This window comes from Gymnoscopelus microlampas (assembly GCF_963454915.1).
Source record: "Gymnoscopelus microlampas genome assembly, chromosome: 3".
Lineage (NCBI taxonomy): Eukaryota > Metazoa > Chordata > Actinopteri > Myctophiformes > Myctophidae > Gymnoscopelus > Gymnoscopelus microlampas.
Window position 1 is genome coordinate 26,924,594 of NC_139940.1, and position 14,242 is coordinate 26,938,835.

At 41.7% G+C, this 14,242-nt stretch overlaps 1 protein-coding gene across 1 annotated transcript; it reads right to left on the minus strand.

Moving 5' to 3' along the window:
• Positions 1-122: 122 nt before the first annotated feature.
• On the minus strand, positions 123-12,766 carry kiaa0319 (KIAA0319; the record flags this gene model as incomplete). Its single annotated transcript, XM_084052284.1, has 18 exons — positions 123-280; positions 903-994; positions 1,183-1,273; positions 1,914-2,036; positions 3,893-4,029; positions 4,795-4,954; positions 5,636-5,774; positions 6,032-6,173; positions 6,736-6,903; positions 7,225-7,390; positions 7,501-7,721; positions 8,327-8,459; positions 9,151-9,246; positions 9,522-9,609; positions 9,933-10,030; positions 10,259-10,357; positions 10,720-10,888; positions 12,068-12,766. Coding segments are annotated over 18 exons (2,979 nt in total), but the record flags the coding sequence as incomplete, so codon positions are not given.
• Positions 12,767-14,242: the final 1,476 nt, after the last annotated feature.

The following is a 14,242-nucleotide window of genomic DNA, read 5'->3' on the forward strand; positions in this document are numbered from 1 at the left end:
GTCCAGGCAGTCGTGATCTACCTGTGTATTACAGTTACAGACAATCATTGTCACTTCCAGGGTCAGGTAAAAGTGAGTTTAACTCCCTGTGTGAAGTTGTCTTATTCTTCTTGTTCCACCTGTCAGCCAAAAGCATTCCCGTTGCGGGTGGCATGAGCATGGGCCCTGTTCCTGCTACGGATGGGTCGGTCCCGGCTGAAGATAGTGTCCTGATCACTGTCCAGCTCAGACTCAGACATCATCAGACTGGAGTTGTGCTCTGTGCTCCGGTGTTTGATGCCTACAGACAAAGGAGAGAGATGACAGCAAGACCATGTCAAGATACTGATGTGGTGAGGAAAAGGTCTCAAGATATAAGTTAGAAGAAATAGAAAATAGACAAATAAACAATTCAATTCAATTCAAACTTTATTCCAGACACACAGGTGGTCCATATTTCAAACAGATAAAAACAAACAAATATTTAAGGATAAACAAATGTATTTATGTGTGTTTATTTCCAAATTAATTCATTTCCCAATATATTTCGTTTATTTATTTATTTGAAATGCATTTTGCTATGTATTTATCTATTTATTTCTGTATTTCCTCACCTATTTCTGTATCTCTTCAACCATATGTTAATGAGGGGGCGTGTCTTGACTATTCAGGTATTAGCGGATGATTGCTAATACCCGTTTCAACTGAACACTTCCGGTCTTTGTGGGCCTGACACTGAAATGTGTGAAACAGTGTGTGTTTGATCACTCTGGGTTTGATTGCTAATACCTAAATAGTCAAGACACGCCCTCATTAACATAAGGTTGAAGAAATACATATATAGGCATATGGAGATCTGGTTGTCCAGACTAGAGCCACAGATCCGATCATACATCAACGCATGCATTAGGCTTCAGACTCACTGTATTTGGGCCTGAGTTCCACCCTCTCCTGTTCGTCCATGTTGTCCAAGATGGTGTATTTAGTTTTCTTCCTCACCTTGGTTCGCCTCCTTCTAAGCAGTCAACAATATTTACATTGAAATGTAAGCATTGAACACTGCAAGTCGTGACTTTTGTAAAGTCTTGTTTGTTTAAGAGTTGTATGACAGCAAGTGTAGGGTACTGTAAATCTTATTTGGTAACATTATATCAGAAGAAAATATTTGTGTAAAATCATTGCAGTGGTTGTATGTCTGCTCACCTCTTGCAGCAGCAGATCAGGGTCCAGCTGGCTGACAGAACAAAGATCATCACCATGAAGCTGGAGAGAATGACATAAAGCACTCTCCACTCTAGGAAGACAAACACAGACCATACAGAGTTTAGAACAGTGCTGAATAATAACGGAAAATAACCATATTTAATTATTTAACATAACATCCTACAGTTTTTTTGTGGTTTCTTTTTTCATACAATGTTTCTTTTATTTTGTTCATCTTTCTTTATTTCTTTTTCAGGGCTTGTCATTTTTTTTGTTCAGGGCAGAAATGTTCAGAATACTTATAGGGCCAAGACGGTGAGATTTCTATAACATACACACCTTGCTAGGGATTTGGGACAGTACATTTCTGTACATAAAGTGTAAATAAAGTAGCACAGTAAGTTAGTGTCTACTGCTTTTTCACCTGTGTAAGCAAAAACATCACTGTTTTACAGGCACTTTTACCCAGATCCCAAACTTGGAAAATCCCATTGAGATCAGAAATCTCTTTTATGAGGGAGCCCTGTTCAACTGTACAACTTTGAGGTACTTTCACTTAACTTGAGTAAAATCTACAAGTTACTTTGTAGATTTAGATTATCATTACAATACATACATTAACCAACTACCTTTATCATTGGTCTATTAAAAAATGGCACATCTACAAGATCACAAATCAGAGTCGTTTTTCCACCACTGGTCAACGTTTTCACGTTTAGCAATAATCTTACCACAGTTGCTCTCTCCGTCTCCAAGGAAAAGGCGGATGAGGTTTTCGGTCCAGAAGGGGTCACAGACACACTCCTTGGTGATTGGGTCGCACTGGCCATGCCCAGAACAGTGACGCAAGCACACTGACGTCATATGGACATGACAAATCACAAGATGAGGGATGAGGTAAACATTTTTATTTGGATAACTAGTTTTCTTCTTATATTAATACTAGGAGGTTATGGCAGTATGGGTATAGGACTGGGTGGGGATGGGGTGGGTGTTCGTTGATGAGGGTTCGGGGGCGGTGTCGGGCGGTGCCGAAGGGCACTTTTTTCAAGTTAACAAAATACATAGATGAATGTTTGTTTTCTCCCTAGTCTCTCCAGCTTGATCTAATGTTATAGTGCAAGGGTCTTCAACAGGGGGTCCAGGACCCGTAGTGGGTCCTCAGAGTTACTACAGGGAGTCCACCAAATACTTTTGTGATAACAATCTTTTTTAAATGTAAATGTCTGAAAATACACATTAACCTGAATCCAACATATTATTAGACAGTGTGTAACAAACCAACATGATTTCTTAAATTATATTTACACAACAATGATCATAGTGCTGTCAACTGAATCTATGAAGCCACCAAAGCTGCAGCATCGATTGGAGACAACCCATAGTCAAACCTGTGGAATACTTCCAAGCTAGTCTCAATCAAACCTCTCAACGATCTACATTATATTGATGATCATGAGACTATCCGCTAACTATGGTGACCTAACTTTGAAAGCGTCTAATCAAGTTGTATTACAGGCCTTAAAAATGTATGGTGGTCCTGGGGGTCCCTGCTTCGTCTCTCTCTCTCACCTAAGGGGACACTCCATCATATGCAGTGACGTACAGTATGATCAAATTAAATGAAAGGGTGTGGTAGTGGTAGTGCATAGTGTGTAGAGATGCTCATACAATAAATGCTGTCAACTAATAATGAACGAAGAGCAAACATCCCCAAAAAAAAACATAGTGTGGAATATTTGAACCATATCTCTCCTATTAAGTATTGTGTTTTTGATCACTGATTTTAGTATAAAGTTACCAAGTTTGTTTTGCGAAGACATTGAAGTGCTATGCTCCCATATGTTTCTGTAGATCTGTTGGCCTTTCATTCTTTGCCACCTTAGAAACCTTTTGATCCATTGTTTGGAAGGGCACCCTGGGCCTTCTTCACCTGTTATTCAAAGTTGAGTGTTTACTTTTGGCCAGATCATTGTTATCTCTGAGTTCATTATCATATCAATTATCCTAGTTCCTTTTTTGAGAAGTTGCCAGTCTGTCAATGAAGTTCATCGAACCAAAGTCTACAATCACTAACGTATACAGGTTCTTGGATTCATTCAAAAGCTAACAACATGTTGAGTAAGATGGTTTACAAAGTTTCATGTGGAAATATAGTTTAAAGTAGAATACATGTTTATCCCTGTTAATGTAATTATCTGTAAATGCAAATTGGTTCAACCACTGACTGGTAGTGCTGAGTTTTGGGTTGTCCAGCCTCCAGCTTGGTTGAATGTGACTGGTCAAATGAGAACTAGGGGAGGAGTTGGAAAGTTAGGGATGATCTCTTGACTGAAGAGTATACATTTTATTGATTGATGTGATTTTGTGTGCTCTGTGTCATTCGATCCAAGGACAGACACCTTGCTGTAATCGCTGTCTTGCAAATAAAGACTTGCAAAATATCTTCAACTCTGACTCAAGACTCTCTTCCAAGGCAGGCCTGCGACCTTATCACTGATAATATACGACAATAGTATTTACAGTATATAGATTCTGGAATTTCTCATTCAACAGCTAAAATGTAGAACTTCTAGTATTAGTGAACCAAGGACTTACCTATACTACTAACACCCCTCATGAACGTCCCCCTACAAACAGCTATAGGATCATTTTATGGGATGTCAGTGAGGTATAGGATCGGTAGGACATATAAAGGGTTATAGCTCACAGACTGTGTCGACCCTGAGGACTCTGAACAGCAGGTAGTCCGTCTTCTCCCTCAACAGCTGGCTCCGCAGAATCTTGGACAGTTTAGAGCCAGGGATTGGCCCATCAGGGCCCTGCACTGAGAACTGGAGCACCGTGCTGTATGCAACACACACACACACACACACACACACACACACACACACACACACACACACACACACACACACACACAACATACAGATAAGCATGCATAGTTATCTGCACGAGTGTCAGAATGCCGCAGATGAATATTGTTACAGAATATGTGTGTGTGTGTGTGTGTGTGTGTGTGTGTGTGTGTGTGTGTGTGTGTGTGTGTGTGTGTGTGTGTGTGCATGTGTGTGCGTGCGTGCGTGCGTGCGTGCGTGCGTGCGTGCGTGCGAGTAAGAGAGAGAGAGAGAGAGAGAGAGAGAGAGAGAGAGAGAGAGAGAGAGATTTGTGTGATTTGTGTATGTACAGTATGTTTTGCTCGGGAATGTGTCGTCAGTTTATTTGTCTGTGTGCTGAGATCTTGTGCATGTGTGTCTGCATATCTCCGGTTACACAGCAGAATCCTCAGTATTCATATATCTCTGAGAGTGTACAACTACTGTAATGTTTGGTTATATTTTGTTGCTGGAAACCTCATTATGTCCAAAACTGTTACTTTTCAGGATTCAAATTCAAAAATAGCAAAAGTAGCAGATCTACAAGCTCGAAAGGCGGCTGGATCTGCTACTTTTGATGCTTTCGTGTGACGCTGTAGTATGATCCAAGTAGGTCATTCATTTACGAAAAAAAAACACTAAAAGTCAGAATATGGAGATAAGAGGTTGGTAAACTCTCCGAGATGAATGAACACCATAGGACCGTCACTGTGCAGTCAGTGTGCGTGACGTGCACCTGAGGTGGGAGTGTCCCTGCAGGGCTCGGAGGTGGATGTCATTGTCCAGGATGTGGAGCAGCGCGGCCAGCTGTCTGAGCACCGTGTCCCTCTGAGACACACTGACCTGAGACACCGCAACCAGCAGCTCCAACTCCACCTCCTCACTGCCTCCAGGGTCTGCCAGGCAAACAATCAATCACGTTTATACATCACGTATTAGGTAATGCTAGATGGACCTTGTGTCTCCAGAACATGTTTTCTTTTTCTTTTTTTAACTTACTTTCGAGTATGTTGTTAATGAGTTTTAGATGGCACACAGGGTCATGATACAGTATGAACTCTTCAGTCAAACACACTGTGTGTTATGCTCTGAATGTGTACGAGCCACGATCGTGCCTGCGCGCACACGTGCGTGTGTGTGTGTGTGTGTGTGTGTGTGTGTGTGTGTGTGTGTGTGTGTGTGTGTGTGTGTGTGTGTGTGTGTGTGTGTGTGTGTGTGTGTGTGTGTGTGTGTGTGTGTGTGTGTGTGTGTGTGTGTGTGTGTGTGTGTGTGTCGTGCGTGCGTGCGTGCGTGCGTGCGTGCGTGCGTGCGTGCGTGCGTGCGTGCGTGCGTGCGTGCGTGCGTGCGTGCGTGCGTGCGTGCGTGCGTGCGTGCGTGCGTGCGTGCGTGCGTGCGTGCGTGCGTGCGTGCGTGCGTGTGTGTGTGTGAGTGAGTGAGTGCGTATTTAAGCCATGCATGCATGTACGTATGATATTATTATATTGTTATTAGTAGTAGTAGCAGTAGTAGTAGTAGTAGTAGTAGTAGTAGTAGTAGTAGTAGTAGGAGAGTAGTTATAGTAGTGGTGTTGTTTTTACCTGGGCGCACTTCTACGGTGGCTGTGGCGGTGCTGGTTCGTCCCTGAGCGTCTGTCACTCTTAGCTGGAAGAGGTAGGTCCCCTCAACCAGGTTAGATAAATACAGAGAGGGCTGAGTCTCTGAGCCATACAGCACATCCTGGAAACAGAGTACCGTATCAGTCCAGCAGAGTTATAAAGAAAAATAATATATATTATTTCTCTTGCTGTGGTGCATGCACATAACTTTGCTATGTCATCATCAGCCCAAGGTTTGGGGATGGTTACATCTAATCATAGTTCAATCATCGTTAGCTTCAGTGTCAATAATGAATGTTTTGCTGTTATATTTATAAATGTCAGATCTCATTGAACTCAGTATTCGTGTCTAAAATGAACCTCCGGGACTAGACTCACCCCAGCGGCCGGGCTCTGGTTGTCCCTGACCCAGAGGTATTGGACCTCGGTCTGGTCCCCGTCTGTCACCGACCCCCTGAGCACCAGGGAGTTGTTGGGCAGGGTGAGGGTATGGCTGCCACTAGCATGAGCCACAGGACTTCTGGCTGGAGAAGAGGAGGAAGCATGTTGATGAGGACGGAAGGCAGATACTGTAGTTGCAGTGGTGGAAAAAGTATTCACATTTTTTACTTTAAGTATCAATACTGCAATGTAGAAATACTCTGTTACCAGTAAAAGTCCGGAATTCAAGAGTAAAAGTACAAAAGTATCAAAATGTACTTAAAGTACCGAAAGTAGAAAGTGCTCATTATGTCCCATTTCAAGTTTTCAAATATATAAAAATCTTTTGAAAATAGCAGATCTACTAGCTTTGTGAGCTTGTAGATCGGCTATTTTCAAATGGCCGAAATGTATTTATGGCTGAAGTGGTTAATGCATGTTTTGTAATAATTATCCAAATCTACAAAGTAACTAGTAGCTAAAGTTTTCAAATAATTGTAGTGGAGTAAAAGTATAATATTTCCCTCTGAGATGTAGTGGAGTAGAAGTAAAAGTACTGAAGATTGGAAATACTCAAGTAAAGTAAAAAAAATACCTCAAAATTGTGCTTATTGTACTAAGTAACATACTTAGTTACTTTACACCACTGGGTAGTTGTGTACTGTACTGTTGATTCTTTACCCTCTTGGACTCTGATAGTGAGTGAAGCGCTGTTTGTTGCCCCCTCCTGGTCGCTGACAGTCAGCCTGAATGTGTAGCGCCCCACCCTCAGGCCCATCACCGTGGCTACTGCTGCATTACCACCCTCCATCTTTATCCCTGGGGGACCGCTGGAAAATCAGAGTGCGTCAACAATCAATTAAATGCAACAGCTATTAGACTAATACTGCAATGTATGTTTTTAACCACTTTCAAAGTGGAAAAAAAATTGCAATGCGTTGTGAGCTTGTAGATCGGATATTTCCGCTATTCGGCGCACACCAAAGTAAATAGCGCCTAAGGGGTTACATTTGGAAACCTTTTGAATATTCTGAAAAAAATGTAACACAAATCTTCTCTTATGGGGGTCCTTGGCACAACATCTTTTCAGATACATATCAATCTGGGGGTCCTTGACATGACAATGTTTGAGAAGCACTGTATTAGAGTACCTGGTGGTGTCCCAGTGGTAGCTGACAATAGCACGGTCATCACTGCTGTTGCTTCCATCCAGCGCCACACTGCTCACTGGGAGAATCACCTTCATGTCAGGACCCACCATAGCCACCGGGCCACGGTTTGAACCCCCGAGCTCCATTGAGGGGACAGCTCTGTCTCCTGGAGGATATAGGAGAGAGGAGAGGAGAGGAGATATGAGCCATTTTATAATATACAGTAGGGCTATGCACTGTATATAAGTATGTGAATGTATTTACTAGTGCATTTACCTGAGTTTCCAGTGTTAGTAGCTGTGGCAGAGGGAGAGACTGGGGCTGAGGGTGTTGTTGTGAGGTAGCCTTGTCTGGCCGGAGAGGTGACAGCAGGGGTTGTGGTCCTGGATAAGGGGGAGCCTTGGGGATCAATATGGACGTCACTGGCCTTTGGTGGTATGACTCTGAGTGTCGCTGTGGTGAAATCTGATAACCCAGTGGCATCAGTCACTGTAAATCTGGAAGGTACAGCACAACATGGAAGAGAAGAGAAGAGAAGAGAAGAGAAGAGAAGAGAAGAGAAGAGAAGAGAAGAGAAGAGAAGAGAAGAGAAGAGAAGAGAAGAGAAGAGAAGAGAAGAGAAGAGAAGAGAAGAGAAGAGAAGAAGTTACTCTGCAGACTAACAACGACAAATATCTAAAGACACAGCATAATTTCAAAACTGTTAAGAAAACCAAGCTAGTGGTTTCCAGTTAGAATATGTTGCTGATTAATGGGAAACAATGATTATATTACACTGTAACTAAGAGACTGTCCTGAAATGACCCTGTTGGACAAGGATGTATGCAATCATTACAAAGTCAATCATTACAATGAACAGAACTGTCCCCTAAGGACACACTAGTGTCTACATGTTGTTGCATTCATCTCTATTATGTAATTAGTCAATAATGAATGTCATAGAAGGATTTCGCTAAAATACCCAATATGGCATTTTGAAATAGAATCCTTCAGCTGTTCCTCTTGTATTTTGTATTTTAAGTTTTGCTAAAAGCGAAAGAAAGCTACATAATATGCCATTGTTCTAGAGGTGATGAGGTGTTATAAGACAAAATAAAGGTACCTGAATGTGTAGTTTCCAAAGTCCAGGTTAGACAAGTTAAGAATCCATTTATTTGAGGAATCTCCTAGATCTATTGGTGGCCCACTCATCTGGTCCCAGTGACAGCTGACTGTCGCCTCATCAGCCTTACTTTCTGTAGTGACAGAAATAAAACACACTGACAATTTAGACTTTCAGCCAATACTCTTAACCAGAGAAACTCACAAATAGCAATTCAATTCCTAAGCACAGTAAACTAGAGCCCGACCAGATTTTTGCATCCGATGCCAATCACAATCCTAGACAACCGATTATAGATGTTTTGACTGATATGTTTGTTAAAAAGTACAACATGTTCGAATCAATTTGAAAAACTTCTACTTGATTAAGGTTTCTATTTGAGAACATTTAACTTATAAGCAAACAAAGAAATGAAAAATATACACAATATCACATATTAAGCTTCAACATATGAATAGAACACTGAACTTTAATTATATAATGAAAAAGCAAACAAGTAAATATAAAATACACAAACTGAACTTTATTTTATTGAACCACTTAAGCCCTATTCAAAAGTAGCTGATCTATACAGTAAGCTCACAAAGCATCACAAAAAAGTGGTTAAAGTCAGGGTACACCAGCTGCAATAACGACCAGCCAGACATTGGTATAAATTGGCTGCGTTCTATACTAAACTAAAGAGAGGATCAGCACCACAGCGCAGAGACAACAGTAACAAAGTAGATATTCAAACACACATGTCCTCAGTGTAGGCATGAATGCTACATGTATGTGCTCACTGTGACTATTCTATTGTACTGTAAATGAACAGTCATACGTACGACTGGCGTTTATGATGGCTTCAGTGAACGGGAGAGACAGGACCTGGGTTAGAGGGAAAACCACAGCCTTGGGTGGCTTGCTCAATCTCAATGCTACTGTGGGATAGAAAAGGATGGAAGAAAAAAGAAGAAAATAGAGGAGAAGAAAGGTTTTTGGGGCAGTTTCTCTTTAGTTATTTCCTCTAGTTTTGTTATTTATCAGCCTTACACAGGCAACACAGTAATTACAAGGAGAGGAGGAGAGGAGATTAAATAAATAGGTCATACTACTGTAGGTCCAACATATTTGAACATGACTAAAGGCTGACAGTTTGTGGCTTAGTTAGTTACTTCTAGCTTTGTTAGCTTCTAACTGATTGCATTTCCCATACCTTCCTTCACTGTGATGTTGACTGAACCTTCTCCATATGAACCATGTCCAGACACAGCCACGGTCAACAGGTATTGACCTGCAGACAGCTGGAAACAAACAATGGAAGGATATGAAAATTGTGATAATAGATAGGTGACTTTGTGGTTACATGTTTTATTTGTGCTCATTTTAATCAAATCACCTTCATTCCAAAACAAACCTTCATTTTCTAGATTATTAAGTATTCCAGGCCCAGTATTCTCTCCAATTAAACCTTTACATTTTCCCTCACTTCATTCTCTGTAGAGGCTTGATATGTGATATCATTATAGGTTTTAGAAAGTTATACACACAAGCATAAATATTGTTTCACACCATAGAATGAACAAGAATCAGTCAGTGAGTAGTGCAAGGACACAGAAAGACTCACTCTGCTGAGTCGGATTGACTTGTTATGCTCGCCCTCTATTGCCTCCCTGTGGCCATCAGTAGAATACACCAAATGCCATTCATAGCTGTATGTTGATTCTGGGAACATTAATGTGAATTAGTTATATTTAATTATATAAACATATGAGTGTATTCTTGTGGTTTGTTTAAGCTAGTCAGAGTATATGATGGGTGGGGTGTATTAACATAACTGCTATTAAATAATTAATTTAGATCATTCAACTTTGTTCTGTGCATTCAGCACAACAAGTAAATACAAATATCTCCTAAGAATTAATTTTAAAAGGGCACTGTTACATACTGTACCTGTCTGGGGATCTGGGTGGATTGAGGCTTCTATCTTGACTGTATCCATGGGTAAAGTCAGCTCCATAGGTTCTCCAAGGGACACCATCAGGGGCTGAGCTAAAGGTGGACATGGAATAAGGAAAGAAGCAACTTAGCTGATGAGCGACAGATAGACATTAGAATGTGTATTGTGCCTGTATACAACTGTGAACTTGACTGAATTCATGTTATATGTTAGCTCACCAAAGTAAATTCAGAATATGCAGGGTGAGAGTGCATGAACATAAATGCTTCTTGGCAAACCTCCATCATAGCATCAAGAAGGAAAATGCTGGAGCACACAGACAATCTTAAAAACTTGTGCAAAAACCTTTCATTTTTGATGCTGCTGTGGTCCCTGTCTGAGAGGCACAGGCACTCATCCTTAAAGTGAGTTTTAGCATGTGAACTTTCTCAAGTCACCATTATAGCATTCTTACCTGGTTCTGTGGGCATGGCTGTGTTGTTAGACACATGAGGTGTGGCATCAGTAGGAAGTGAAGGCCTCATATGGCTTTTCTGGGAGGTCCCAGGAACATGTTCTTCTACTGGGGATATCACTGATGTGGAATCAGACATGGCGAGGGACACACTCTGGACTTTGCTGTCCTGTGAAAATAAAAGCACTTGCAAGGTGAAATCTTTAGCACTTTTATCATTCCCCTAGGTCTGATCAAGAAACAAGCTGGGGTCAAGACAGAGTTGCATTGACTCCTTTAGAATCCAATGCAATCATTGTCCTGCTCTGAAGGGCAGGCCTGTTTGTTAGATGTACAGTATATATGTATATACTGAATGTGGGAACGAGGGGCATAGAGGCAGAGACAGAGGGAGAGAGGGGAAAAGACAGCATTGCATCAAAAAGGGAATTGTCCCGTCAGCAAGTTGGCATGCACACACACAAACACATATACACAACTGGGCATTGTTAATCATGTCTTGTCATTAAAATCTGGTGCTGGGGTGTGGTAGTAGATAACTAGTTACTGCGGCGACCACATAATCATAACGTCCCAGGATCGATTGTGTTGTGTCATTACCTCTCTCTGCCCTTGGTTTAATGTCTCTCTACTAAAAAATGAAGCTGCTAAACCAATTCTATTTGACGTTACCCTCCTTTGGCAGATGGGTCTATTGCTAAATTACTGACCCCATGCAGTCAGAATATGTGAAATATCACAATTAAGCAATGCAGAGCAACTAACAACAATCATCGTGTTGCCTAAAGGTGTTGTAAGTGATATATCTTTGGTTAAAATAAGTGTTAATACAGTAGCTCTATATTCCTAGCAATCATGTCTTTACAGTTACAAGTGAAATAGGAAGTGATGGGGAAAAAGAGCAGATAGATAATTAGATAATTACTAAAATATTGATGCTGAAACAAGTTTTCTATTCTGAAGACTCACCTCTTCAGACTCCTCTTCACCTCACCTCACCTCACCTCACCTCACCTCACCTCACCTCATAATGAATTATAACAGTACGTATAATGCATTATACTAAATATAATTATTTGTATGTATTACTACTGAGAATCATAATACATTGTGATCCTGCCCAAACAAAGTCAGCGATTGACCAGCAATTCTGAAGTATTCTGAAGATACTTGACCTTAAGTAATTATGAAATGCTGTATAATGTCTTATCATTGTAATAAAACATATTTATGAGTTCATACAGATTATAAAGCATTTATAAGTAGGTTTATAATGTTGTATAGACAAGATCTATCTCTCCCTCTTAACCACTCTGCTAATTAATTCTGAAACCCTCCAGACACTTACTGTTTTCTCTGTAGGAGTAGGGGCTGACGTAGGTTCTGTGTCGCTGTGCTGGGATGCCAGGCTGATATTCGCCCCAGAGGAGGCACTATTCTGGGCAACACTTATCTCTGTTGGTTCCCCCTCCGGACCATCCTCACTCTCTGATTGGTTGAACCCCATCTCTCTCTCCAAGTCTGGCCAGTCAGGAAACAGCTCGGTTTCTGCGCCACCTGTGCCACCCACCAGTTTCTCCTCTGGGCCTCCCTCTGGATACTCCAGATCCACCATGCCAGGGTCAGCGAAGTCCTGCCGAGCTTCATCAAACAGGGCAAGGTCCTTCAGCGCCTCCAGGTCCCCTGGGGCCTCAGAAGACTGGGTCTGGGGTCTCCATCGGCCAGCGTAGGGCTCCCCTCGGACCAGTGACTGCAGCACGAGGGTCTGAGGAGGGCCACGTCGCAGGAAGGCCAGGTAGGAATCTGCCCCGGGTCTCTCTCTGGGCCGGCAGTTCTCCCTCTGCTGGCAGCGGAGGATATAGCAGCGGCGCTCAAACAGCCAGGCTAGGTCACAGCCTGGCAGATCACAGCAGGCTGCCACACACTGCGCCAGGGACGCTACGTTGGGCACCCGTAAGATGCTGCTGCTCCTCACAGCTGGGGAGACCACTGTCTCAGGGTAGGTTGCCCCTTGCCAGCACTGAGATGCCTTTGCAGCTGTGGCCAAGAGAAGAGACAATGAACGATCAACATGAATTTAACAATGTGCAATCAGTGATTTGATGCTGAAAGAATAGAAAGTGATACTTGCGACCCACTTTCTAGTATAGTTCTTAGTTTCTTTGCATTCTACGAGAGTACTTACTACTTACTACTATACAATTCAATGCCTTACTATGTAGTAAGTTGCAATATGAATCTGTTGGAATGTATTGTGAGCTTGTAGATCGGCTATTTTTGGGAGAGATTTGGTGAGGAAGAAAATACTAGTGAACCTAGTATTGAGCCCTGGGGGACTCCAGTCAACTAATTAGGGTTTAGGTAGTTAAAATGTAATGGTTTGTTATTACTGGGAATAGAATATGCTCTGACCTCCCACATTGCTGAGGACCAAACAGAAGAGAAGAGGCACTTTCTCCCACATTTTGCCTCTGTCAAAATGGCCACTCTTCACCCTGAAATACAGAATATAAACATAAGAGCATTATTATTATCCACTCTGTTAATGAATAAGGATATGAATGTCATAAATGGTAAAGTGCAAGATGGTTTAATGTCATGCCGGCATTCTGCCGCCATGTCTGTAGTGTTTCTGTGACATGGATTGTCATGCTACCATTTGGCCTGCTGTGCCACCAATGAATTTATCTTCTCTGCTCTATGATGGGATAAATCAAGTGAAACATTTGTTGTTGTTTGTTGTTTACTTCTGAGACTTCAAAAAGCTTGCACATATTCTCTTTTTTCCAATTCTTCCAAATACAGATTCAAATGAATATCAATCTCCAATTACTTTATGCATAATGCTTCATTCTTTTACTTTGCTCAAGATACTACTTTACTACTTTACTACCACACAAAGCAGAATTTACATCCCACTGTCTTGACAGTGATGACAAGGCCCTTTATTACCAAGATACATGGGCTATACCTGTAGACTGTTTGGAGGAGTTACTGCCTTCAACCTGCTGACTGTAGCTCTAAACCGTTTAATATAGGCCTAGGCTACCATAAGAGTAATACTAGAAGTAGTAGCTAGATGAGAAAGCAGGGACAATACTATGACAACATTAAACCGACTAAAACAATGGATATCATATTTCACATCAGTCACAATGTCGTTACAGGTGTTCATTATATTTGAGACGTGGCAGTAGAGTAGACAATAAAGTGATAATAACGGTATGAGCAGGGCTATACTTCCATGAGAACGAAAAATATAACAGTCTGTCGTCCATAGGCCTATAATGTTGCTCATGTGTCCACAGTATAGCTCACTGTATTGGTCGCTCCCTCATAAAATGTAACGTGCGTTTCAGGACCACGCTGGTGGACAGCACCGCCCAACAGCAGGCCAACACAATACAGTTAGAAGGACACAAACACAGCAGCAGCAGCATAATGTTAGGAGAGTAAACAAGCCAGTGTGACATCATGTAGCACCAGCAACCTTAACAACACTTTGTTAGGAATAATAAACTTG